The sequence below is a fragment of the Corvus moneduloides genome, chromosome 24, assembly GCF_009650955.1.
Source record: "Corvus moneduloides isolate bCorMon1 chromosome 24, bCorMon1.pri, whole genome shotgun sequence".
In the NCBI taxonomy this organism is placed as follows: Eukaryota; Metazoa; Chordata; class Aves; order Passeriformes; family Corvidae; genus Corvus; species Corvus moneduloides.
The window spans coordinates 927,005-954,512 of NC_045499.1; the positions used below are offsets into that span (position 1 = coordinate 927,005).

Here is a 27,508-nt window from a genome sequence, read left to right on the forward strand (position 1 = left end):
GCAAGGTGCTGCTGTGCCAAGGGACCACGGCCTTGGCCTGGGGCATCCTCTCTGTACTCACCTGGGGTTGCAGCATCCTCAGACACCACTGATGCTGGTGCTTCAGGAGACCTGAGGCACTTCCCTCTGCCCTTTCCAGGAGATGCCAGCCCTGGCCAGAGCTGGCACAGGACATGGCAAGGTGGGGGCATGGGAGTCACTGCACTGGGCAGAGGAGCCATCGGACAGATCTGGGATGAACCAAAGCCTCACCCTCATGTGAGAGGTTCAGTGCTGGCCCCAGGGCACCCAGTGATGCCTGGGAGGGGGGTGTGAGCTGAAGTCCATGGGGAATTGCTGTTCCCAGGGGCTCAGCACCAGCACAGCACCATCCACACCAGAGGAAGGTTGGGAGGGTGTTCGGGACTCCTCCACTCTGATGAGGACTAAAGGAAGGATTTTCTCCTCTCCTTGCCGTTGTTTTTCTGCTCTGCTCCCGTATTTCCCAGTGTGGTCTGAGCCAGGAGCCTGGAAATACATCAAGGCCGCTGCAAAATGTGGGAGGTTGAGCCTTTCATCTCCTCTTTTCCTTGCTGCCCTCCTCATCAGCCTGAGCTAAACAGAGCTGGATGCAGCGGTGGGAGAAGGGACACCCAGCCGCCCCAATGCCTGTGCTACACACTCCCAACATTGCTAAAAATCACCCATAAATCTCACCCATCCAAGGTCCTTTTCCTCTCTGCACCCCCAGTCTCTGTGGGAACTTGCTGCAGTCACTTTGCCCATTGCTGACGTCCCCTCCAAGGGGCACGGCCCTGCTGGGGCAGGGGCAGGGGCACAGGACCTGTGTTTCCAATGGGAGCCTGGTGAGCAAGGGATGCTGAGAAGAAAAAATCCCAATCAACTCAGATTAACCCTACCCACCACCGCTTCAGCCCTGGAGGAGATCTTGCTGCAGAGCAGGGACTGGCACTTCCAGCATCCAGAGGGACCAGAGCTGGGTGAGGGATGCTCCATCTCCAGCCGCCCCCTCCTCAAATCTACCCACAGCTGAACTTCAGGGGTGGCAAAGGACCCACATGGTGGCCTGTAGCTGTCCCCCATTGCCCCCAGAGAGGCATGGGTACCCCTCTGGCCCTGGGCTGTGGAGGTGGCTGCATTAACCCACAATGTTTGGGTCAAAAGAGTTTGGCTGCAGGGAGGGTGGGAGATGAACAGCCTGGGAGAGATTTGCTCTTCACAGAAAACAGCCAGGAGAAAAGAGGGAAAATGACTCAAAACCAGAGTAAAGGGAGAGAGAAGACAATCGGAGAAGGCAGACTCTGGGTGCAGCTCGCAGGGGTGGTGGGTGCTGCTGGGACCCATGGGGAGCCATCAGGATAGCAAAGGGTGTTTCTGCAGAGTTTTCTGGGGTTGTGATTAAGGGTTGCACCTCTACCCACCTCTGCCCACCTCTGCCCACCTCTATCTACCAGCACCCACCCTCCCTACCAATACCCACCTCTGCCCACCTCTGCCCACCTCTATCTACCAGCACCCACCCTCCCTACCAATACCCACCTCTGCCCACCTCTCTGGTGGTGTTGAGAGCTGGGGACTGACCCTCTGCTCTGCGGGGTGGTGGGTTCACCACCCTGTGGGTGCTGCCAATGCCATGGGAAGCCTTTTCCTGTCTCTTCCCATTTCTCAGCCGAGCTCACCTCTCCCTGGTTACAGAGAGGAAAGAAAGGGCTTTCAAACTTAATTTCTGCAGAAATCTCACTGCTCTGGATCCTCCTGGTTCTCAGCATCTTCACTCCCACAGGGCATCCCTTTGTCCCAGTGCCCAGGTACCCCTGTGGCTCCGTGGACATGGGGCCAGAGCGTGAGGTGCCCCCAGCACCACCAACACCGTGGAGCCAAGGGTCTCCATCAATGGCACTTCCTGGCTGGTTTGGATCACTGGACTTTATTTGCATGAAGATAAACTGCTTGTTTGTCTGTACAATTTCTCCTTAAATACTTGGCAACCCTTAAAAAAATGAAAAACAAAAACAAACGGGAGAAAAAAACCTAAACCAGAAAGGAACAGTGCAGGCTACAATATCCAAACAGTACAATGCTTGTGAATAAATAACCCCTGGGGTGGCTGTGGGGACTGCAGGGGCTGCTGAGCCCAGAAGCCCTCGGGTCCTAGCTACCCCTTCCTGGGGCAGCAGGAACAGCGTCCGGCTGGGGACCAGGTGGGCACAGGTGCCCCTCTCTGCCCTCTCCCAGTTCCTAGTTCCCCGTCTCAGCCGTGGTGGTGCTGGTGGCATTTTTGTTGGTTTTGCAGCAGAAGTACTGGTTCCAGATCTGCAGGAAGGCTGTCCGGAACTTCTTGATGCGGAAGGCGTAGACGATGGGGTTCATGGCCGAGTTGCCGTGGGTGAGGAAGATGGCGATGTAGGTGAGGATGTGCGGGGTCTGGCAGGACGGGCAGAACAGGGTGATGCAGTTGAGGACGTGCAGAGGCAGCCAGCTGAGCGCGAACAGGAAGAGGACCAGCGCCAAGGACTTGGCGATCTTCAGCTCCTTCCCGTAGTACTTCTGGGGGTCGTTGGAGCTGGAGGACACCTTCTTGTTGAGCTGCTTGCGGATGAGGTTGAAGACCTCCAGGTAGATGAGCAGCATCAGCAGCAGGGGAGGCAGGACCCAGACGAAGAAGTTGAAGTAGACCATGTACTCCATGCTGATGACTGTCTCAAACTGGCACGTGATGACAAACTCCGTGTGGCTGCCGTTCAGCTCCTGAGTCCTCCGCATCTTGTTGAGGTTGTTCCAGCCAAACATGGGGGTGAGTCCCACCAGAAAAGAGACTATCCAACAGCAGGCGATGGCCACGGCTGCCCGCCGTGGTGTCACGACACTCTTATACCTGTGGGAGAGACAACAGCCACAGGAAGGAGTTAGACATGGGTGGGATGCTCTGCTTGGGGGTTGTGTAGCCCCAGGTGGAGTGGCAGTGCTGGGGTGGCAGTGCCCGTGCTGAGATAGGAGGATGCTCCTCCCTCCCTCCCTCCCCTGGAAGTGGGGAACAGCCTGTTCTGATAACTGTGTTAACAGTCTGGTTTCCCTGCCTGTGTCCTGGGATGGCAGAGACCCCAGACACGATCCGTGGGCTCTGGGGGATGATGCCAAGCCAGGGAATGCATTAGCACTCGGAATGTGCTTGAGTGCCCAACCCTCATGTCTTGGAGGGGGTTCATGTGCTCTGGGGCCCAGCTCCCACCCAAGCACCTGCACCCAGAGCAGCAGGTCACCCTCTCCTCCTGCCACGCACCAACCGTGCCAGCCCGCTGCCCCAGACAATTGCCCTATGTGTGAGGAAATGGCCAGCAAAAGCATCCCCTGGGCTGCTGTGCTGGGATGGTGGAAGGATCTGCGGGTGCTAATGGACCCCTGGGGAAGCTCCTGGGCACAGCCTGTTTCATCTCCTAATGCGCTCAGATTGACAAAACCCTCTTTCTTGATGGGCTGATGCCAGGGGCAGGGGGAGGAGAGCCGTGTTCTGGCCAGGCTCTGCTCCCTCCCTAATGCCCCTGGGGAGCCACTGGGGCTGGGCTCATCTCTCCAGAGTTCTCCAAGCGGGAAGTGCAGTCTGCTGGATTGATTTTTCCCCCTGGCCCTCCAGAAAGCTTTTCCTTGGAGGCCAAGATGATTCGTAACCCAAGAGTTATTGCTTTCCACTGAAGGCAATTAAACAAAGAACGTTTTCCTGGCTGTTTGCTGGGTCTCTCAGTGCTGCTGGTGTTGTTAACCCAGCCATGGGGGCCGTGGGGAGGTGGCTGGCAAACCTGGATTCGCAATCCTGCTTCTCAGAGCTCCCTGCTGCAGGTCTGCAGCCTTCACGTGTGATGAAAATTGAACATTTTGGGCCTTTTTTATAGAGCTGAGGACCCAAACCCACTCTCCCTTCTCAAGACCCCTCATGGGCAAGGCACCAAGGTCAGAGCTTGGATGGGAACAGGCTGGAGGAGGGGACATCAGTCTGAGTCCGGAGGGTCCAGAGCCGCTGGTCCCTGACTGCTTTCCTGAACAAACCTCCTGTGCTCTGGGAAAAGCTTCACAACCTCCCGGTGGCAGCCAGGTCCCCTGGGAAGGAGGTGACAACGTGGGCAGCTGTTTCCGCTGAGAGCTAAGGCTGGATTTGGAGAGTGATTTATTCCTCATGGGGAGGAGAGAGGGCAGGAGACCCTGAGAAAGGCTCAGGGCAGGGAGAGCTGGGGCACGGGGAGGGCAAGGGGTGGTGGGAGAGAACCGGCACCGGGGGTCAAGTGAAGGGAATGGCGAGGAGGGTCCATGGGAGCAGCGGGTGGCAGAGGGATGCCAGCGGCTCCCGTGGGGCCGTGTGCTGACCCCTGCACCCCATGTCTGACATCAGGTCCTTGGGGAGGGCTGATGTGCCTTCCAGCTGTGGCCCCCCACTGCCACCTCCCCAGGCTCGAGCAGCTTGGGGGTGACACCAGAAACAGCAGCAGCACCATCCCCCTGCCCCAGCTCCTCCCCTCTTTGCAACCCCTGCAAGCTGTGTCCCATGTCTCTACTCCTGGGGGCTTCCAGGGTCTTCTACTGACTTTGCTGGACATGCTCCCACCCCGGGTGCTCCCTGACCTGCAGAGCTGTGTGGGAGCCATTGCCCAGCAGACAAAGATGCTGAGCAGCACCGGTGTCACCGTGGTCCCCAAACACAATCCCAGGGCTTGCAGGCACCACCCAGGCACAGGGTCCATCCCTCCTCACTGCACACCCATCCCTCTTCATGCTCCATATCCATCTTTACCCCTTGCTGCAATGCCTGGCCTGACACTGTTTGGGAGCAGGACCTGGCTCTCCCTGCTCCTGCCTTCACTTTTCCCCACAAGGTTTGAGGGTGGACCTGCAGAAGCATCATCCTCCAGCCTGTGTGCGACATGGTCACGGGAAAAGTGGGAGAACCAAAAGGCCCATAGAAAACAGCAACATTTGCAGCTCATTGCTCCTTCAAGCAACAAGCCTAGGGCAGAGGCAGCTGCAGGAAATGTGCTCTGGGGGGCCTGTGCACACTGTCCCCATCAGCCCCCACAGACAATGACAAAAGGTATAAAATTGCTCCAAGCTCCTCCTCCCTCCAGCCCACCAGGTCCATCCATCCACTGGGTCTGACCACGGAGCTCTCACGGGGCTCAGCTGCTCTGAAGGCCGCAAGTCCAACTTCAATTCCTGCTACACTTTATTTTCCTTGGAGGTGTCCAAAGAATGCCTGGACATGGCACTCAGTGCTCTGGGCTGGGTGACAAGGTGGGCATCGGGCACAGGCTGGAATTGATGGTCTCAGAGGGCTTTTCCAACCTAACTGATTCTGTGATTCTGTAAAGGGTGGAAACACAAGATCCCACCTAATTCTCAGCCCCTGCCACATGGTGGGAGGACAGTTAGCAGACGGACAGGGACAGACTTTGCTGTTCCCAATGTTACCCTTGGTTATGCCATAAAAGAAAATCTTCTCTCGTTTGTCTCATTTTGCATTAATATGATAGGGCTGGAGTTTGGGGTGGCCTGGGAGGCAGAAGCACTAGAAAATGCTGATAATGGCTCACAGTTAATAAATAATCTTATTATTCTCATCAGAACCAGAGCAATTACCAGCATCATTGCAATTTTATTACTGCTATTATTTTTATTAACAGCTGTGACTAAAACATCCATGGTAATCGTCACCCCCATCCTCACCCACTTCAGGTTTGTTTCCTCTGCCTGTGGGGGTTTGAGCCTGACCATAATTGGTGGATGTTCCCCCTGCCCTCCCTGAGTGGCGGTTTTTGCACCATCCCTTCCCCACAGAGATGGGCATCGACCCAAGCCCTCCTGGGTGCCAAGTCCAGGAGAAAGGACCAACAACCATCCAGCCTCATCATGAGATGGGATGGGATGGGCAGGAGCTGTGGTGTGGAACAAAATTGCCTTTGAGGGTTTGGAAGATAATGCCAAGAGGCAAAATGGCAATTATTGATAGAGCTGTTTGCTCCCCAGGGGAAGGGAGGAGGTGATGGGTGGAGGCAGAGGCCAACAAATTGTCCCCAGGGGCTGCACAGAGCTGAGAGGGAGCAGCTCTCCAGGGAAAGATGCTGTCTGCAGGAGAGGCTGAAGATGGAGCAGACACTGAGGCCCCGTTTCTCAAGGAGATCATAGGATCCTAGAATGGTTTGGGTGGGAAGGGACTTAAATCCCATCTCTTTCCACCCCCTGCCATGGGCAGGGACACCTTCCACTGTCCCAGGCTGCTCCAAGCCCCATCCAGCCTGGTCTTGGACACTGCCAGGGATCCAGGGGCAGCCCAGCTGCTCTGGGCACCCTGTGCCAGGGCCTGCCCACCCTCACAGGGAGGAATTCCTTCCCAATCTCCCATCTATCCCTGCCCTCTGGCACTGGGAAGCCATTCCCCCTTGTCCTGTCATTCCAGACCTTTGTAGTGGCCCCCTGGCCATCACTCTGAAGACACTACCCCCCCTCCTTTCCCTTTGGTCCTCATTCCCAGGCTAAATTCTGCTTCTTCTACACATCTTGATGTGTCCAGACCTCCCCAACCCTCTCTGTTGCAGCCCAGGGAGCCCAGCTCAGCCCAGGCCCTGCTCTGAAGGCGTCTGGCCCTGGGTGGGCAAAGCCCCTGTGACCATTTCAGATATTCGGGCACGTCTGAAAGCACCTGGAGAACGGAGCATCCACTGCTTCCATGGATTTCACCTTTGCCTTGGGGTCTGTTCCCCGAGAGAGATGAGGACTCATTTCCAAGATCCCGGCCCAGAGGTCAATCCAAACCCAACACTCACCAAACATCTCTTGTTTTGTTTGAAAAAGCTTCAAAGACTCCAGGCCTGGTTTGAATAAAAGGTGGAGGTTTTTAGCAGTTCTGTGATTAGTTTTTCTGTCCACAAAACACTTGCTGTTGTCCAGCCAGTGCCAAGATGTGGCTTTGCTGGTCTTTGCTCTGGAGAGTTTATTGCAGTGCAATTCCTGGGGAATTAATTCGCTAATGAAGACAGACCATTACTAATGAAAAGAAGCTGGAGCCAACGTGGCAGGAGGAAAGGAGGCCAAGCTGACATGAAGCTCATCTGCACGATGAACACAGCAAGAAAAAGCAGCCAGACCATGTCCTGATCTAATTGAAAGTCTCTAGACAAAAGTGCTTTGATCACAGAGGGTTTGGATTCCTGCTCCTTTCCCCTGGCTGTATCTTCCCTTCAGATCTTTCAGTGTCCTGGAGGCTGCTGGGTGGGAAAACACAGATTGTTGGTGTTCAAAGCTGCTCAGAAATGAGAACCTGAGAAATGCAAAGTGGTGTCTGGGTTCTGCGAGGGCGAGGTCAGCTACGGCTCAGGGCTGGGACAAGGAGGTCCCTGGGCACTCACACAAGGTGGGAAGTGCTGCAGAAGGAACCCTGATCCCAGAGCCTTTGTCACCTCTGATCCTGGAAGTGAAAGGTCGGTTCCTTCTTCACAGAATCACAGAATGGGAGCAAATGTGGGTTTGTGGCCACTGGTAGGTGTGTCACCATGTGAGTGGTGGCCTTGGGAGGGACAGAGGTCAACCAGCATCAGTCAAAGCTGGTGTTTGGATGGACATGACAGCTTGTTCCTACAAATGCTTGGAATGGAGGGACTGATCCTATCAGCACCCCCCTGGGATGCATGGGGGATTGTCCTGATCCCCAAACCCCAGACTGGTTGCTTGTCAAAAGCTAGCTGGCAAGTAAAGGCATAAAAAACTGGTCTGGTCTTTCAGGTGAGCCAGAAGAGCCACATCCAGCAAGGACCTTGGTGTTGGTTGGTGCTGGAGCCCCTGCACTGCACTGAAGTAGCCCAGCAGTGTCCATCAGCACAGCCTTTCCAGCCTGACACCTGCATCCTACCACAGAGCCACTTCCCAGTGCTTCAAGGGGACCTGGAGGACCCTGTGTGTGTCCCCTCCCAGCAGCTCTGGCTGGTTGGTCTGCAAGAGATTTGAGCTATGGGAGAAACCTGAGAAGTTCCAGCAGATCCCTGGGACAAGAGGGAGTGGGGACAGGCTGGATGGTCATGACACAGAATCCTGGCCTCAGGCTCTGCCCTGAGGACCTGATTTAAAAGGAGCTGAGGAGGAAAATCTCGTCCTGGTACGTCAGCCACGTCTGTCTGTTCGGGGTGAGGGACAGTTGGGTGAGGACAATGGTGGCTTTTCTACAGGTCCCACTTTTGGAGGGTTCCCAGGGCAGGAAAGGCACCAATGGGAACAGGCACCTTTTACCCTCACATGGGTGGGGCTGCATCCCAAATCTCCACCTGGAACCTCTCTGGCAGCCACCGAGACCAGGTCAGGGCTGCCCTGCTCCCATCACCAACAGCTGCCCCAGTCTGGAGCTGGCACTGGGTCAGCCCAGGGGGCCGAGGGTGCCTGGGGCTCCCTGGGCCGTGTGCTACGAGGAGTGGAGGGCACAGGAGGTCCAAAGCTGAGAAGGGGTCCAGGGAGGGATGTTCTCCACGGTTGCTGGGTCCTCCCACCCCCCACCTGTGAGTGTCCCTGTGTGCTCTGAGCTGTGGTTCCAGGGGTCACGGCTGTCACAGGAGCATTCTTGGCTGTCACTGTGCCCTGCAGACCATCCAAGCAGGGCTAGGACCACCCCACTGAGAGACAGGGAAGGATTTTCTCACCATATGGGGAGAAAAGCTCTCAGAGCTTGGCCCAGCTCTGAGAGCAGCTGGCACCTTTCTAACCTGGCAGCTGTGCCCACACGTGGTGACCCAGAGCTGCAGCCACTCCCGGCTCCCCAGAGAGGACCTGGGCATGAGCAGCCTATTCTTTGAGGATCTCTGCTCCCAAACCCCTTTGGGTCTCCTCCCCTGCAGCATGAGAAGATGGTTCCACACCAGGAGGCTTCTTGATGCAAACGTCCCCCAAAGCCAGCAGGAGAGACCCCGAAAGCACGGGGGAGGGTGGATGTGTGCACCCCACTGCCATCCACCCTGGTCCATCTGTGTCCAGGGTTTGGTTTTACCCTCCCGAAATGGTGACTCTTTGTAGGAATCACTCTGCAATGAGTGCCTGCAAAGCACAAACAACTCTGGCCAGGAGAAGCATCTGGCAAGACCTCTGGATGTTTGCAATCTCCTCTAATAGCCACTAATCCTCTAATGGATGTGGGCAAGGGTGATTATGAGGCTGAGGAGAACAAATTCCTGCTGCCAAAATTGACTGATCCCCACACACTGAAACACAGCCTCCCCAGGGCTTTGGTGAGGGCTTCATTCTGTGGTGGGAGAAGATGGACACAGCTCCAGCAAATGACAAGAGAATAACACAAAAAGGAGGTTTTGTGCTTTGGGCTTTGTCAGAGAAGGTTGTGGAGGGACCTGATGCATTTGCAGATGTCCTGGGCTCCAAACAGGGCCTGGGGAAATGCTGCTGCCTTGGTGTGGGTTCAGCCTGCCCTGACACATCTCTCAGGACCTTGGAGGCACCCTGAAATTCCTGAGGACTGCAGAGGGATGTGGGCACATCCAAAAGCAGCCTCAGGCACACAAACATTCCCACAAGAAGGAAATAAGGTAGAAAAGAGCTTTATGTGCTAAAATGGCTGGAAGTGGGAATGATGCCTCCATGGGGCAGCCTGGCCATGCCAGGTTATCTTCAGCCCAGACTGGCAGTACCAAAATGAGGGTCCATCCGGGATGTCCATCCAGATGGTGGTTACAGGTGTGGGAAAAGGTGATCCCCCAGCTCCACCAGTGCCTGGACCAACCCAGAGCCTGGCCACATCCCCCCAACTCTGCCACTCTCCTGATGCCACCAGTCCCGGTGGGACCAAACCTCAAAGCACAGCACACCCCAGAGTGTGTGAGAGTGCCCTGAGCTTGGCACCTCCCATGTGGGCACCACCCAGAACCTCAGGAGGTTCCCCTGCTCCCCCATATCCCGCACACCCCCACAGGCCCACCTGGCTCTGAGCTAAACCTGCCATATTTCAGGCTCCCGTGACAGGATTAAGTCTTTTCCTGCAGAGCCAAGGAGTCTTGTCCTATCACCCCTTGGTCCGTGGGAGCAGCCACAACATCCCACCAGGCTGGCTGAGCTCCCCACGCCCCTCCTGAGGCTGCTCCTGGCCCTGCCAGAGCTGGATCCCTGCCTCGCTCCAGGTGTCTGCGCTGCTGGACTGCCCCGGCCCTGGCAGTGAATCACAGCCTTTGGGAACAAACCACAGCCTTCCAGTAACAGCAGAGCTTCTTTCGGATCACTTGCCCAGCTGGCCTCAGCTGCGAGGTGGGGGCTGAGTGACCACGGCGGCTCCATCACGGACCGGTACCGACAGCTCCCCCCGGGTGTCCCGGGGCTCCCCCGGTGACCAGGGGCTGCGGGGGAAGGGGGAGCACGGGAGGGCTGGAAATCTCAGGGAGGGAGGATGGAAAGCACAGAGACCTCCCACTGAAGGATCCTTCCTTCAGGCTCTGCCCTGGTCCGCAGGAGATGCGGCTGCTGTCCAAGGAAGGTGAAGGAGTGCGAGTCACCCACTCTGCTCAGAGAGGATTTTGCTCACATCCTCCAGCAGCATCCTTCACCCCACAGCCAGCATCAATCCCTTCTGCTCAGAAAACTGATCCTGTTTGCAAACTGCTGCACCTTGATGTGGACTCTGTCACTGCACAAGCAGGTTCTCAGCAAGCACCACTCACCCCGTGCTCAGCCCCTCGTCCCAAATGTGTGTGTGGAGGTTAAGCAGGGAGCTGGGGATGGCCAGGCCATCCAAAGCCTGAGGGAAATGACAATTTAACTTGTGTCTATCAGTGAGCACTGCCCTTCAACCCCAGACACACCCTTCATGCCCCAAAGGGAGCTGTGAGACCCCTGATGCCACGGGCAGCACCGAGTCCATCCAAGGGTGCTGAGTGAGTGACCCTGCTCTGGATGTACCACCCTCTTGCTGCCATGGGACAGTGTGAGGGTGCACCCAATGGCCCTGGTCAATGGGGCACAAGTCCCACTGAGCCATAATTTTGCACCCAGGCAGCTCCAGGGCTCCCTCCCACCTCCACCATGTGTGGTCAGGGCCCTCCAGGACCCCTGGATTTTCTGGGACCTTTGGCTTCTTCCTCCAGGACTGGAGGTAGGTAGGAGGGAGGTGATTTAACACTATTGGCAAAGGCTGCTAAATCATGAAACGAGCTGCAGAATCTCAAAACCAGTGATGTTCTCTGAAAAAATGTGATGCTCTCGTCTTTTGGCTGCTGCTTTCAGGCAACAACATTTTGAGCAAAGCAAAGCATGACAAATGCTGCTTTAAAAGAGAAAAGAAGCAGAAGCTGAGATTCTTTTGTAGCCCCAGGACTTTGGGAATTAGGACACACGGAGAAGGACAGCTTGGTCCCCAAGAGATGGGGGTGAGGTTGTGAAAGCTGCAGGACAGCACAATGAGCACCATGGACTTGTCTCCAGTGCTGCCCCTGTACAATATATCCCCTGGACATTTTTAGTGTCTAAACAGTTTTGTTGTCAAAACCAGGAATTTGCTGTGTGAGGTGAGGGGTCTGAGTCTGAGGGTGGCTCCCACACAACCGCATCACCGTGCTGAGGGAGCAACCCCACCTCCAGCAGAAGAGAATTTCAGGAGGAGCCCCTCAAACCCCACGTGCATCTCTCTCTGGCCAGGCTGGACGGGGCTTGGAGCAACCTGGTCTAGGGAAGGTGTCCCTGCCCATGGCAGGGGAGGGAACAGAGTGAGCTTTTAGGCCCCTTCCCCCCCAAACCATTCCACGATTCTGTGGCAGTGCTGGGGTCTGCTGCTGTGGCAGGGTATCAACCTGCTTGGCCAGGTCATCTTCCCTGGCCATGCTGGGCCATCACCCTGTGCACTTGGCCACCTCCAGGGGTGTCACACGCCAGCCCTTCCCTGCCACGGCAATTAGCCAGGAGGTGATTGTCTAGACCCAACTCAGAAGCATATATGTGTGATTGGATAAGTGAGGGCAAGGTATTCCCTGGGTACAAAGGAGAGGGATAAAAGGTAGCTTTTGCCAATCTTCAGTGCAAATCCAGGGCTTGGCTGGATAAAAGCAGTGGTTTTTCAATTACTGCTCGTATCACACTTGATTTTTCTATGTGTTGCATATTTTGGCTCTTTATGCAAAAGAACCTCTTTGAAATGAGGACTCTGACAGTCAGCCCTCAAAATTTAGAAGGGAGGGGGAAGAGGGGAGGATGAAGGAAGAAAGTAGCTGTAAAAGCCACTTAAAATGCCAAATGTGACAAATGTGGCTCTGAGAAATGGAAATGGGACAGACAGACCTGATGTGACTGGGCTCCCGGAGCCTCTGTGACTCAGAGTCCATCCCACAAAATGCTGAGCTGCGGGGGGAAAGCGGCTGTGCTGGGAGGGAGGTGCCAGCTGAGGAAGTGCCCAGTGCCACCACCCCTCCCTGCCGGTCACCACCACACTGCTACAGCAAGGGCCAGCTTGGTCTCCAGGGGAGGCCTCCGGCCAGGGCAGTCTGGAAAGCATCAAGAACCATTAAAGAGGTAGGAGCGGATCAGGGACCCCAAGGAGAAGGGAAATGAGGGGGGTCTTGAGAGCTGCTGTTGTTTTTATATCTGCATTCAACAGGACAGCAAGATCTGCTCCCCAGATAAATGGGAGGCAGGAAACTGGAGATAGAATCTCCATTAAGAGGCACCAACCAAGCCTCAGAGCAGGGCTGAGGTGGGTCTTTATCTCTCCAATGCAGAAGGACTCATCAGAAAAAAAGAGATATCCTAAATTACAGCTGGAACAAGAGATTGGCATTGGCTGCCTTTTAATTTCTTGGGTTTTACACTTCTCTTGCTAACCTGACTCCTGATTTTGCAGTCAACAACTAAACTCCTCAGTTTCTTAGGCTACAACTTTTATTAGATCAGGATCCTCACAGCACAATTTGTCACTGCAAAGGGAACATTTCCCTTCTTACACTTAACCCAGTTCAAAGATTAGGACATTCAAGACTGAAAAATTGGCTGGAGGTTCCCAAAGCGAGGGAGGTTGTTTTCTCCACCCAATGCCGAGAGGAGAATTAGCAGTGCTGATGAGATCTACTGTTTCTAAACCTCAGAGGACACAGTAACCCAAAACAACCAGCCCGGCACCTTCTGTCCAATGCATATTTCCCCTGATTAAAAGATCAATTTCAAACGCAAAAGCAGCTGGATTCATTTAAGTTTTTTTTGTTAATGAGTTGGCTATATGTAGTTTCAACTGGTGAAACGAATTTTGGAGGTAACAATTTGGGCTGCAGTTGGCTTCCAACTTCTGTCCAAATGCAACTCCCCACAAAGCTTGAGTAAAACCTGGGTGCTTCCCCCCTCCACACACCAGAAAGATGGAAGAAGTAACCATCAGAGCACGTGTGTGTAAGGCCATTGAGTTGTTTATGGTGGGATGAGTGTGAACTGTGAATCCATATCTCAGTCAATCAAATGAAATGCCAAATTGGAAGTGAAGGCTCCAGTTAACACCACAATTAAATGTTCCCGCACCTCTGAGAATCTGTCACAAGGAAAGCAAATAAAAAGTGCAAATGCAAAGCAAACCTGGAGTTTATTTGCACTCTGTTTTCTCATTTAGATTAAAAGATTATTTATTCCCTTGGAAGAAAACTGAGGGGCCTTGTTCCCTGGGAGAAAGCAGCTCGGTATTTCCATCAGGATGGTGAAGACCCAAGACCAGGAATTGCAGTGAAATGCCTCAGCTGGGCCTAAATTACAGCCTGTGCATGTTCCTAATTGCTCTGGTCTTACTCCAGGCAAGGAACAATGGGCAGACACAGCCTGAGGCTGCCCAGGCAGCCTGGCTGGCTCAGGCCATGGAGATGAGGGACACACAGAGCAGGCAGGATGGAGGTCATGGAGATGCTCCAAGGGCTGGAGCCCCTCTGCTCTGGAGCCAGGCTGGGAGAGCTGGGAATGTTCACCTGGAGAAGAGGAGGCTCCAGGGAGAGCTCAGAGCCCCTTCCAGGGCCTAAAGGGTCTCCAGGAGAGCTGGAGAGGGACTGGGGACAAGGGATGGTAGGACAGAACAAGGGGAATGGCTTCCCAGTGCCAGAGGGCAGGGATAGATGGGATATTGGGGAGAAATTCTCCCTGTGAGGGTGGCAGGCCCTGGCACAGGGTGCCCAGAGCAGCTGGGGCTGCCCTTGGATCCCTGGCAGTGCCCAAGGCCAGGTTGGATGGGGCTTGGAGCAACCTGGGCTAGTGGAAGGTGTCCGTGCCCATGGCAGGGGGTGGAACTGGATGAACTTTGAGGTCCCTCCTACCCAAACCACTCTGGGATTCTGGGATTCTATGAAATGCATTTCCCTCTCCCTGAGCCTCGGCACAGCCAGGGCTGCCTGTGGGTGGGGAGCAGGGCTGGAATGTGGGGGATCCCCACAAGACCCCCTCAGTCATGTGTGGCTCACATGGGGTGGAATGTGATGATCTTTAAGGTCCCTTCCAAACCATTCCAGGATTCCATGATCCTCTGGAGAAAAGGGGCCTCAGTGACTGCTCCATCCTCAACCCAAGAAACTTTGACTGCAGCATCTCCTGGATTCTGGGATTCCAGGTCTTCTACAACTGGACCACTTTGAGCTCCCTTGGAGCAAACAAACCTCCCTGAGCACATAAGGAACCTGTGTCCCAGCAGTGCTGAATGTGGGGAACGAACTCCCTGAAAACAGAGCCATCTGAGCTGCACCCATGCAGGGCTGCGCTGGCTCTGCTCAGGCTTTGCCAGGTCCATCTGGACCGAGCTGAGCCCTTGGCTCTCCCAGTTGGGACCACTTAGTGGAGAACGGGGCCCTCGCACCGAGAGAAATGAGGGTTTCGTTTGTGTGTTCACGGGTAAAGGCACTGAGCGTTGTTACCAGAGCAGAAAAGAAAGGAATAATTTAATCCGTAGGACTGTGCTAATTCTGGTAGTGTCTGAGACAGCGTTTCTCAGCATCAGCCCCTCGCTGCTGTCACAGAGAGAGCATCACTCCCTGTGTGAACAGATGGGGAGACTGAGTCGCAGAGGGGAGCTGTGATCTGCCAAGATGGACCAAGCTGAATGAGAAAACATCCCTGGTGCCAGGAGCTGGCACTCCGCTTGTTTGAAGGAGGCCAAAAAAAATCATCCCAGTCTCTGGTTGCAGGGAGAGAAATGGCCTGGAGAAGGTGGATAAACAGCCACGGCAGCCATGTCCACAGTGCAGAGAGGGGGAAACCCAGATGCCCCAAATCTTTCCAGCGGCTGATCCTGCTCTGCTCTTCCCTACATCACCAAACACGGCCCTTCCTCCCCTATTTGCCCCCATCGCCCACCAGCCCTCAGCCCACAGGACTCTGTAAGAGACCATCTCAGTCTTCCAGGGTTATTTCATCCCCTCTCACTGCTGGCATCACCAGTGATGTCTTCCCTTCCCCCTGCCCTGCCCGTCCAGCCGCCCTTGGGAACGGCGTCTCTGCAGGGCCAGAGGTGCCCTGGGGGTGGCCCGGGTGCTCAGCTCATTGCTATTCTGCAGGACAACCCGCAGGCTCCGGGGCTTTTGTGGCCGCCTTAGAGAGCATCGATTGTTCTTTCTTGCCACTGGGCACCCTGTGCAAGAGCAGCTGGGCGGCTGCGCTGCCAGAGCAGGAGCTCCCTGCCAGGAGCCCAGGCAGTCTCTGGGACAGCACCTTTCCCATTCCATGGCCTTGAAAGTTCAGGTCACCTTGGGTGAGATGTGTCCCAGAAGGACCAGCTCCTCGGGATGCTCCTCCCAGCCTACTGGCAGCCCCAGCGCTGGGCCCTGCCGCTCCTGTGTCCATCCCTGCTGCTTTGGCAGGATCACTGTGAAAAGTCATTCATTTGTCTCCAGTATAATCCAGTGCTGTTCCTGTTAGCTCAGCTGTGCTGGCTGTCATTTCCCCAGGCTGAGACGGTGCTGTTGTCCCCGAGGGGATGAACCTCTTGAGCTGTCCCCATCCCTCCCAGGAGTCTCTCGCTCCTGTGGTCCCTTCCAAGCTCCATGTCCTGCTGTCTGCAGAGACCACAACCCTCCCGAGCTGTGTCTGGGCTTCCTTCACACCCCTGTGGGCAAGATCCTTCAGGGCTTTTCCCTGTCCTTCCAGACAGAGGTTTTCTTCCAGCCCATCAGTTCCTCTCCAGTCTGAAATGACTCCGGTGTGTGTCACAATGAAACTCATCTCCCAGGTTCTTTCACCGTGGCACCTCCCACACATTTCCATCTTTTTTCCATCCTTCTTTGTGTTGCCATGACCTTTCTCTCCCCTCTGCCTCCACCCCAGGACACAGACCTGCCAATGCACCTCTATGGCCCCTTGGATGAGCCATTCCCCGCTGTCAGGCTGATTTCAAGTGCAGTCATTTGGATGCAGGAGCTCCATTGTCCCCATCCCTGACCCTTTGTCCAGCCCTGCCTGTTCTGCCTTGGAGACCCACGGACCTGCACGTCCCAGGCCAGCCAGCCAGGTCCCCACAGAGCAGATCCCCAGGGCCAACAGTCCCTTCTGCTTCGTACAAGCTGCTTCAAGGCGTCCCAGGCAGATTTCATTTGGTCTGGCCTCACAGGTGTCCCTCCAGGTCTGACTGGAAGTGGAGGCTGGTGGGCTTTGTCTCAGCTGTCTCCCCTCCAATCTCATGGCCAAAATCCCCTTCCTGGTCAACAGAGCCAATCTGGTCCTTTTAAGACACAGTTAAGCTTATTCTGACATCACTGTGGACTAAATGGACTAAAAAACCCTGCTGTGATTGATCTGGGAGAGTAAGAGGAGCTGAGGGTGGTTTGGCTGTTGGTGGCCACATGGCACGCATCAACAAGAGGCCACATGCCTGTGCCAAGGGCTGGGCAGTGACACAGAGACCAGCCCAGACCCCAGAGCCACTCACTGGAAAGGGCTCCATGTCAAGAGGAGCATCTGAGCCCCTCTGCACCCCAGCCCAGACCCCAGAGCAGTGTCTGAGCCCCTCTGCACCCCAGCCCAGACCCCAGAGCAGTGTCTGAGCCCCTCTGCACCCCAGCCCAGACCCCAGAGCAGTGTCTGAGCCCCTCTGCACCCGCTGTGAGTCACTCCTGCTCTGTCACCTGCTCTGGCTGATGTGGAGCGCAGGTGAGACCAGAGGTGGGACTGTCTCGGTAAAGGCACCTCCCCGGGATGGAGTCACATTCCCACCTCTTGGGGGTGGGGGAAGACCCGGGACCCCATCAAAGGGCTCCTGCATGCCCTGAGCCAGCTCAGCACAGACCGTGGTGGTGACCTGGGCCTGACTCACCCCAACACCCAGCCCGCAGGGCCAGGCTGGGCTGGCAGGGGCCGGGATAGCTGAATCAGCAGCTTTTGCTTTGTCAGAGCCTCCTTCCTGGGGTGTTTCCCTCACCTCTGTGCCAGCAGCTGCACAGGGCCCTTGGACACCCAGCCCAGAGGGGCATCACTGTCACCTCCACCAACCCAGTGCCCTAGGACACAGCCTGGTCACTGCAGGAAAGGGAAAACCACGTCCTGGAAGTGTGTCAGTCTGTCTGGGTGCTCCCCTGCGGCTCTGGGGCCCTGCAGCTCAGCCCTAGGTCTGTGCCCTGAGCACAGGAGCAGCTCTCAGCCCCGGTGAGGGACCTGCTGTCTGTCCCACCGTGCCTGGGCAGCCACGGCTGTGGGTGCTCCTCGCTTTCTGCTCAGTGGGGGCTTCGTGGGCCCTCTACGCTGCCCCGGGATGAGGGAACACAGGCTGGCTGTGTCCCACCTGCTTGGCAGAGTAGATCCTCTTGGACTGATGGTACCACACCTGAGCCACGGCCATGGAGGTGGCAGAGCCTTGCTGGGTTCCATCCAGGTGGATGGTTACATCCCCACCTGGTCTGGTGTCTGCTTCCTGCAGGATGAGTTCATGGCGAGCCACAGAATCCCAAAATCCCAGGATGGTTTGGGTGGGAAGGGACCTCAAAGCTCATCCCATTCCCACCCCCTGCCATGGCAGGGACACCTCCCACTGTCCCAGGCTGCTCCCAGCCCCAATGTCCAGCCTGGCCTTGGACACTGCCAGGGATCCAGGGGCAGCCCCAGCTGCTCTGGGCACCCTGTGCCAGGGCCTCCCCACCCTCCCAGGGAAGAATTCTGTCCCGGTATCGAACTTAAATTTCCTTTTTTTCAGTTTGAACCCACTGCTCCTTGTCCTGTCCTGCAGACGAGCCAACCTGGCCCTTTTAAGACACATTCAGTCTATTTTAACACCACAAATGGCTGCAAACCCACGCTGTGATGCACCCTGGGCTGTGAAAGAGACATTTAATTGCATGGAATTACTCCTGCAGGGATCACCAGGGGTAGAACTGGATCCTGGAGGAGCCTGGCTCCAGAGCCCTGGGCACACTCGAGGCAGGGCTCCAGTGCAGGAACAGAGAGGCCATGCTGTCCCGGCAAATCTCAGCTCCTACCCCTTCCCTGGCCCCAGCCTCCATCCCTCACCCGTGGGGTCACCCTGAGCCAGTCATGGCAGCTCTGTGCCTCAGTTTCCCTGCCTGCAGATGTGCCCTTGCTGGGAGCATGTGCCCAGATTTACTGGTGAGACACTGCCAAGGGTCTATGCCTTACTCTGAAAATCAGTAGAAATGGGTAAAAAGCCAAATGAAAAGGTTCCCAGAGCAGGGGTTTGGGGTGCAGCAGCAGGAAGGAGCAGGTTTTCATTCCTGGCCCTGCAGCACAGCCCTGGCAGACGTGAGCTCTGCTGAGGGACAGATGTGACACTGCTTTTGGGGTCAGGGTGATTACCCAGCACGGGGACCACGCCTTGCCCTACTGGGATACACCAGGACCAGGAGGGGACAGGGTCCTGCTGCTCAGGAAGCCCCTACGGGGTGTCTTGAGGTCATTCAGCTCCTCTTGCCCTTTTAATTCAGAGAATTTGGGAATGACTCCAAATATCAGCAAGTCTGAGCATCCCCGCACAGGATTCAGGGCTCTCCTCCCCTTCCCTCCACACTCCTGGGGATGGAGCTTCCCACACAGCCCCTCACTGCATCCTGAGGGGACACCCCCAAGTCCCAGCGTCTTCCCTGCCATTCCAGGAGCTGGGAATGCTGCTGACAGCCCCACTCACCTTCCTGCAGCCACATGGCAGCGTCTGGAGCTTTTGGGAGTGACCTGATTTTGCATCTGCCGGCGAAGGTCTCGTGGCGCCGCTGCAGCAGCTGTGTGAGCTCCCAGCGAGCCTAATCCAGGCACCCCCTCGCCCAGGGGAGAGCCCTCATGGCTTTGATCCCTGACTTAGCCTATTCTTGGCTGAAAATTATTCTGTGGAGCAGAGAGTAGGGCTGAAAACCGGCTCATCTGGGTATTTCCAGGTCTTTACCAGGATCTCACACCAACATAACCTGCTGGTAAATCCCTGCCCGTCTCAAGGGTTCTGGGATTTTGGTGATACTGGAACTGAGCTCCTGGTGCTGGACTGGCACAGCTCATCTGTGCAGCCGGATCTGGTTGGAGCAGAGCTCGGTGGGAAATGCTGGCTCTGATGTAGCACCCACACGCTGAGCTGGTGCAGTGTGCTGGAAACTGCGGCTTGGAAACAGCCTCAAGTCTGCAGAAACCTCCCTGGACTGTAATTCCTGCCTTTTAATCTCCATCCTTGGTTCAGAACTGCCTGTTCCATGGAATGAAGGTCTCCACAGATCACTCTCACTTGCTAAAAATATACCTGGAGGAGGGCAGCAAGGGAAGAAACAAAAGAGGCGGCTGCAAAGACCTGCCAGTCCCCAAAATTCCTCCGGGTTAGGGAAAACGGGAGTGCTCTCCTTGGAAAGGAAATGTGCCTTCGCGGGGCCGGGGCCTGTACGGATGGATGGCATCTTTTCACTGACTAACGGAGGTCGAAAGAAGATAGATGAGCTCCCAGGTGAGAGCTCTGAGTCATCTGGATGCTTTTGAAATTCCTCCGAATTTAAAACAGGCCTTGGAAGAGCCACGGTTCAGTTTGTTCACTGGCCTGGCTGGACAGGAAGGTTTCCTGGCACTAAGTGTTGGGAGCACTGGAAAGATGTCTCATGGGCCCTTAGGTGTTTTGGGAGCTGGAATTTGGGCCAAACCATCCCAATGTCCTCGTCCTCGCCCATCCCATGGCAGCAGGTGCCCATCGCTCTCCTGCCGAGACCCTCCATGAACTCTTGGTGGAGGAATCACAGAATCATGGAATGGTTCAGGTCGGAAGAGACCTTAAAGCTCATCTCATTCCACTCATGGGCAGGGACATGCCCATGTCCACTATCCCAGGTTGCTCCAAGCCCTGTCCAACCTGGCCTTGGACACTTCCAGGGATGGGGCAGCCACGGCTTCCCAGGGACACCTGGAATGGGAAAAGCCACCTCAGACATGTGTCCTGCTCCATGACCCAGCTGGCTGAGGGCAACAAGACCTCCCAGGCTTCCCATGACCCAGGCCTAGCTGGCCCCATGCCTGTGGCCCTTGGCAGGGCTGGAGAGAAGGGGAAAGAGCGCTGCAATCCCAGCAAGAGCCTGAGCTCAGGCAGGAGCCTGGAAAACAAGGAGTCCAAGGGGGAAGCTTCCCCCTTTCCCCTCCCTGTCCATCGAGGAGCTCAGAGGTCACCTGCACATCCCCCTCACTTCCTGCCTTCTGGGCACTGCAGTCCAGGACTGAGGGATGTTCCCGCCATCCCTGAGCTCTTTTACCTCCTGACATTGCAGACAGGGCACTCCTGAACCAGCGGACAAAGCCAGCGCTGTCCACAGAGCCACGCCTAACCCTGCCTCACCCTGGGGTCTCCCCCTGTTGTGCTCAGCCTCCTGCCCCCCGTTTCCTAGAGAGTTCCAACCATTCTGATCTAACTTCCATGGCTCTGCAGCCTCACAGGTGTGCATTCCAAATCTTCAGCAACACCAAGTGCGGCTCTCCCTGGCGGGATGCTCCTTGGGATGCTGTAGGGTGAGAAGGGCAGGGCTGGGAGGATACCCCAGTGCTGAGGCCCTGACACAGAGGGTGGAGATCCCGGCTGTGGATGGAGAGACCCCAGTACAAGGGCTCCTGCAAACAGCAGATTCCTGCAGGTTTTCCCTTCCTGGCACGTTTCAAAGTGTTTAAGTGAGGTCACAAGGTGAGGATCCCCAGGGACACTCCAGGATAGGCTTGGGCTGCATCCATGCATTTGGCATCCCCAGCCAAGGGGGGGTTTGGCACATCCCAAGGACAGCAGCTCCTTTTCTGTGGCCCTTTCCAAAGGGCCCGATGCACGTCTCAGAGCAGAGACAGGGCCCCTGAGGCAGCAGGGGCTGGCACTGAAGGAGCTGCATCCCCCCAGACATCCCTCCAACACCATCCCCCCCCAAACATCCCTCCGGGCCTGTCTCCTCCAGCATCCTGCCTCCACCGGGATGCTGAGGGGCCGGTTCCTGGCAGACACCCCCAGCCGGCTGCTTCCCCTCCCTTTGAACTCGTTTCATCTTCCCCAAGCATGGCTGTGAGAGGGAAGTTTGGGCTGGGCTGGGGGACCCCGCTGTGCCCGGATGGGGGGGCTCACAGGCCGGGGGTCCTGCCTGGCTGCCGGGTGAGGAGGAAGGATGTGAGAGGGGAGTGGGTGTTTTCCACCAGAAGATCTATTTTAGGTGGTTTCCAGCTGTTCCTGTGGGGGCTGGGAAGTGGGGGACCCTTTGCTCCGGCCCGCTCAGCCCAAGAGATGCTCCTGCATCCCTCCACAGTCAAGGAAAAGCCCCTCGGGGTGGGGGGGGAGGCAGCATCACTCAGACCCCAGCAGGCAGAAGGGATCATACCCAGGGGCTGGAGCAGAGGGAGAGGATTTGGTGGGACATCCCAGCCCCTCGACCATGCTGGGTGTGTGCTAGGCGGAGGAGGAAGAGCAGGAGGTGCCAACTCAAAGTCAAACAAGACCCCTCTCCATCTGATAAAATCTGCCTCCACCTTGCAGGAGTGGCCCACGTTCCTCTGGGCTTCTGTGTCCATGGGAATTGGCCACGGGAGCGATGGGGCATCGGATGCTGCTTTGGCATCTCCCACTGCCATGAAGAGACACCCCAGATGTCTCAGGGCACCATTTCCTCCAGGAGACACCCACCCCTGGGGCCACCAAGCTCCCAGTGTCCCCCAGGGCTCAGGTCTCCAGCAGTGGGTCCATGTGTTTCCTGGAAGGGAGGTCAGACCTGCAGGTTGTCCCCCAAACTCTCAGCCCAAGGGCCAGAGTGTCCATGGGGAGCCCGGGGCTGGAACCAGGCTGCCATGCACCGTGTTCCCCATTCCCTGTGAGGAAGGCACAGGGTGCCCCGAGCAGCTGTGGCTGCCCCTGGATCCCTGGAAGTGTCCAAGGCCAGGCAGGGCAGGGCTTGGAGCACCCTGGGAGAGTGGAAGGTGTCCCTGCCCAGGGCAGAGCAAGGGCCCTTCCCACCCAAACCACTCTGGGATTTTGGGATTCTAAGAAATGCATTTCCCTCTCCCTGAGCCTTGGCAGCACCAGGGCTGCCTGTGGGTGGGGAGCAGGGCTGGAATGTGGGGGATCCCCACAAGACCCCCTCAGCCTAGTGTGGGTCACACTGGTGAGGACCCACCCCGTGCCAGGCTTGTGTGAGGAATCCTGCTGGCACAGGAACGGGCTGCAGGGAGCACACTGCTCACTCCTGTGCCAGAGGGCATGTCCCTGGCCCGAGTCCTGGCTGCCCTAGGGATGAGCCTGAGGCAGATATTCCCCACATCCCTCCCCACCTGCCTGCAAATCTCTGCTCAGGTCTGGCTGCTGTCACTGCCTGTGGCCCTCCAGGGATGCTCAGAGCTCTCCCAGAGCTCTCCCAGGCACAGTGTCCCCCCAGGGCCCCCAGTCCTGCCAGGTGGCCCAGGCTCTCAGTTTGCCATTGCTGGTCGGTGTCATAGTCGGGAATGACACCACAAGAGCCATCAGCATTGTAAAAATGCTGTCACTGTCATCCTCAGCATCCTGCAACAGGTTGGGAGAAACTCAAGGCATTTCAGATTCAGGGAACATTCCTTAGTGGTGTTTCCTGTCCTGTGTGCTATATATAGGGCGCTACATCCCCTAAAATCACCACAAGTACCAACTGCCAGGAATTCATGGAGTTGTAGGATTTTTAAGGTTGGGAAAGACCTCTGAGATACTTGAGTGCAACCACTAAGTAGATGAGGTTACAAAGCTTTCAATATTAAAGTAGGCTCTGAAAAGACAAAGGAAAATCTGCTGCTGAGTGCTTGGGCACACAACGGGATCACAAAATTCAGGGTGGAAATTGCATGAGAAAAACCCACCCAAACTGTGCACAGCATAATATTAATATTAATATTTCTTCCAGGAAAGCTCCTGGGATCAGGTCAGCAATCTCCCCCAAAAGGCCCAGCTGATGCTCAGAGGCAGCCAAGGAGTTAAAAATGGACTGGTTTGTTAGGAAAATGCCTGACAGGCTGTGCTGCTCCTGTGGAGCCGCAGAACTCCCACACCGGAGCCTTCCCCGTGCGCAGGGGATGCGCGAAGCCCAAAAAAGCTCCAAGAGCAGTGACAGGGTGGGAATCACTCTGGTGACACCAGCGGGCTGGGAGACAGGGAATGGGAAAATCACACCTAGGGAGGAAATCAGGAACAGTCTGTGAAATCGTGTGTGGCAGGGACGGGGTGGGCAGGAACTGCGGGTTTATCCTGCGCCCCTCCTCTGTCTTACACTCCCTCTCCAAGCAGCGTCTGCTGGTGGTGGCTGCGGGAAAATCCCAAAGGAACACATCTCTGGCCTGATCCCATGGATCTGGGAACACTGAGCACTCTAGAGCAGTCAGGTGATCCCAACACAGGTGCCTCCTGTCCCTGTCTCCCTGTATGGGAAGGCAATTCCTGCCCCAGGAAAGCTCCTACACCCGCTGGGGTCTGGGCAGCACCAACACAAGGGTTAAAAATGGACTGGTGCTTTTTGGGGGGGCTTGTGCTGATGAAGGGTCGGGGACCCCTCCAGCGAACTGCCTGAACTGCAAAGGGGTCCCTGGGGTGACACGAGTGCTCGGCTGGGCTCGGCTGTGTCACAGCAACGCTCCCACGGCCGAGCCCAGCAAAGGCATCCTCGCAGGGCGAGGGGCTGAGCCCGGCTGTGCCCGCGGGCACCGAGGCGGGGTGTCACGTCCCCCTCCAGCCCTGTTCACAGCCCCCGGCCCCACCGTGGCACTCCAGAACGGCTTCCCCAGCCCAGCACGGCCCCGGCGGGGAGGGAGCGGGGCATAAAGGGTTAAATATCTCTTCCTGGAGCGGCAGAGTTCGAATAAAGTGCTCAGATAAAGTGTCCCACTCCTTTACGCCCCGAGGCACTTGCTCTGGGCTTCGAATGGCAACAGATACAGAAGGGGAAAAACAGGGAAAGGAGTTATTTGTGGGGCATCCCATAGCAGGGGTCTCTGCTGGGTGAGGCTGCCCCATGAAACGTGCCAGGCTGTCACCTCTGGTCCCTCAGACCCCCAAAGCTGTGTCCCCCAGCAAGCCACCCCTGGGCTCCCCATGGCAAGGGAAAACCTGGCCTGAAAGCCAAACCTGTCATTCTCTTTCCTCCTGGAGCACCCGGCCGGGGCTCTCCCCTGTGTGGGGACACACTTTGTCCTGGCCGTGGGGATCCCGTGAGGGACTGTCCCTCACTGCCAGCCGGCTGCCACAATGTGATCTCTGCCTGCGCACCAAGCACCCCCTGAGCCCCCAAAAGAAGCTGCTAGAGGCTCCAGGACCTCCCCCCACCCCCAGCCCAGCCTGCCCCGGGTGCTGCTGCAGCCAGATGTGTCTGGGACGGCAGCGTGGAGGAAAGTCCTTTCTCCCAGTGCTTCTCCAAGAGTTTGGGGTTTCCTCACTCCCTTTTAACCTCCACAGCAGCCACAGCAGAGCTGGTTCCGATGCATTTTCCTACCTGACCGGGATCTTCACCCGCAGGTATCGATCCACGGCGATGGCCAGGAGCGCCAGGATGGAGCTCTCGGTGAGGATGAGGACGGGACAGGCCACCATGAGGCAGGTGTAAAACTCCGTCTGGGGTCCGATGTTGATGATGATGGCCAGGGGGATGACCAGAGCCCCCACGGCCACGTCGGCCACCGCCAGCGAGACGATGAAGCAGAAGGTGGCATCCCGCAGTGCCTGGTTCATCTTCACGGCCCAGATGACCAGGATATTGCCCGGCACGGACACCAAAGCGATGAGCACTTCGATGGAGATGTAGGCAGCCTGGAAGGCTGATATGGGGTGTGCCATGATGCTCCGGTCCGCCCTGCTGCCGTGGGATCCCTCGGTCACCTGCAAACGAGCAGGGAGGCGGTGAGAGAGTGGCATCGTTGACTGAGCTGCGAACGGGATGGAGCCTGTGCGGGGGGTGGGAAAAACCCCTCTCCCGTCTGTGCCGTCCCCCGGGGCTCCGGCCCCCACACACGCCCCCCTCCCCCCAGAACTCATCCCGCACCCACCTCCATCCCGCAGCGCGACCGCTCCCGGCTCTGCGGAGGGAGCGGGAGCCGCCGGCCAGTCCTGGGAGAGCGGCGGAGCCCCCCGCTCCTCGGGCCGCCCCAGGGCCCTCTGTCGGAGCCCTTCGGGGCCGACGGAGCTGCAGCGGGACCCCCGCTGTCCCCCCGCTGGATCCCCTCCCTGCTCTGCGCTGCTTCCTGCAGCCGCCCGATCCCCGAGTCCCGGCAGCCGCCGCCCGCCCGCTCCCGGCCCCGACCCCTCTCACCTTGTCCTGCAAACCCGGGGCTTGTTTTGGGGTGCCCTCACCCCCGGAGAGCCAGCGCTGTCCCCCCGCAGGGCAAGGCGGGGCTCATGCTGGGGGCGGCCGGGGGGACGCTGCGGCCGCCGGGGACCGGGCCGGCCGCGGCCGCCGGGGCTGCGCTCGGTCCCCGGTGCCCGGCACCGCTCGGCTCCCGCAGGCGCTGCCCGCTCCCCGCCGGAGCCGGAGCATCACATGGTGCCGCCTTCCAGCCTTTAAAGAGCGACTGACCCGATTCGGGGCTCGCCGGCACCGGGAAGAACCGGGGTGCGGGGGGGGGCCGGGCGGAGGCGGCAGGACCGGGGGGAGCGGGGAGAGGCGGCAGAGGGGGGAGCAGCGGAGCCGGTCCCAGCCCAAACGCTGCCGACACGAGTCGGGCTCCGGTTTTAACGCTAAAACCTGTTTTCGAGGTCGGGTGTGAGCAGAGGATCAGGGCGGGGAGGGGAGGGCGGAGGCAGAGCCTGAGCTGGGGTGGGCGAGGACCTGGCCCATCCCCGGCACGGGCAGCGCTGCTCGGGGCTGCGCCCCAGGACGGCGTCGGGACCCCAAGTCAGACCCGAACGGCCCCAAGGAGATCTCGGTGCTCACCCGGGCTCTGGCTGGCCGTGCCTCACCCAAAATCACTGCTGGGGTGGGCGGGGGTGAGACCCCCAAAGCACTCTCCGTTCTCTGAACCGCAGTCCCCGGACTGGGGGGGGGCTGTGTCCCTGGGGCAGGGGAAGGGTCTGTCCACACAAGGCGTGTGGAGAAATGGTGGCCCCGAATTGCTGCTGAGACTGGACCAGACGCTCTTTAAGGTTCTAGGAGAAGTTTGGGAGAATATGGTCACCTCCCAATTCCCCTCCCCGGGCCGGGCAGCACAGAGAAAATGGGTCTGGGAGCTCGATCTCAGTGACGGAGTTGAACCAGCCAGTCCCTCCAGGGACCTCCGGATGTGGACTAGGCACCTCAAAACTCACATAAATCACTTCCCAGGACTGGGGCTGGTTTATCCAAGCGCTGCAGGGAACAGCACCTCAGATGTGGGGCAAGCGGACTCTCCCAATCTGCATCTGCACCGCTCCCCATCCTTTCTCCCTCCTCTGCTGAGACTCGGGACTGGAGTTGTCCCCTGCTCTGCTCTGCCTCGTGAGAGATGTCCCAGCCCTTGGGGCTGCCCCTTGGGGCTGCCCCTCATCCCTCTCCTCATCAGAGCCCGCACACCCCACAGCAGGAGTGGGATCAGCTGTGGGACCATCCCAACCCAGGGCTGATTTTCCATCAGCTGATGTCCCATGGGGTCCCTGCTCTCCCCCTTGGGCAAGTGGCCAGCAGAGAGCTGGGGGTCCCAGCCTCCGAGGGCTGTCTGGGGACTGTGGCATTGTGCCACCTCTGGGCACTGGGCTGTGCCAGCAGCAGGGCGAGGTGAGCTTAGTTTGCTCTGCAGAGAGAAAAATAAACCGAGGCTCGCGGGCTCCTGTAAACACAGCGCTATTTATGGAGCGTTCGCATCCCGCAGCATCTCCTCACATCTCCTCCACTGCAGGGAAAAGTGATGCCCCCTGTGGCTGAGCCCCTAAATCCAGAGGCAGGGCGTGGGATGGGGGTGCTCAGGATGGGCTATTGAGAGTGGAAAGGGCATTCCCAGAGACCCCAAAACCCCTCGCCCACCACATTCCCAGGGTGAGTGTCCTTGCAATCAACCTCTGGCTGGGAGCAGGGCAGGAAAACCGGCAGGTTCCTCACGGGAGTGCAATGCGGAAGCAAACGCAGGCAGGGCCTGGCCTAATTGT

At 57.4% G+C, this 27,508-nt stretch overlaps 1 protein-coding gene across 2 annotated transcripts; it reads right to left on the minus strand.

Moving 5' to 3' along the window:
- Positions 1-1,908: 1,908 nt before the first annotated feature.
- ADORA1 (adenosine A1 receptor) lies at positions 1,909-26,153 on the minus strand. Of its 2 annotated transcripts, XM_032133312.1 has the most exons (3): positions 25,704-26,153; positions 24,891-25,273; positions 1,909-2,875 (listed from the first exon to the last, which is right to left on the minus strand). In XM_032133312.1, the coding sequence occupies exons 2-3, from the start codon at positions 25,229-25,231 to the stop codon at positions 2,239-2,241; spliced, it is 978 nt and encodes a 325-aa protein (XP_031989203.1). In that variant the 5' UTR covers positions 25,232-25,273; positions 25,704-26,153; the 3' UTR covers positions 1,909-2,238. The 2 variants fall into 2 exon arrangements, with proteins under 2 accessions (XP_031989203.1, XP_031989202.1); XM_032133311.1 differs by lacking the exon at positions 25,704-26,153 and having other exon boundaries at positions 24,891-25,291.
- Positions 26,154-27,508: the final 1,355 nt, after the last annotated feature.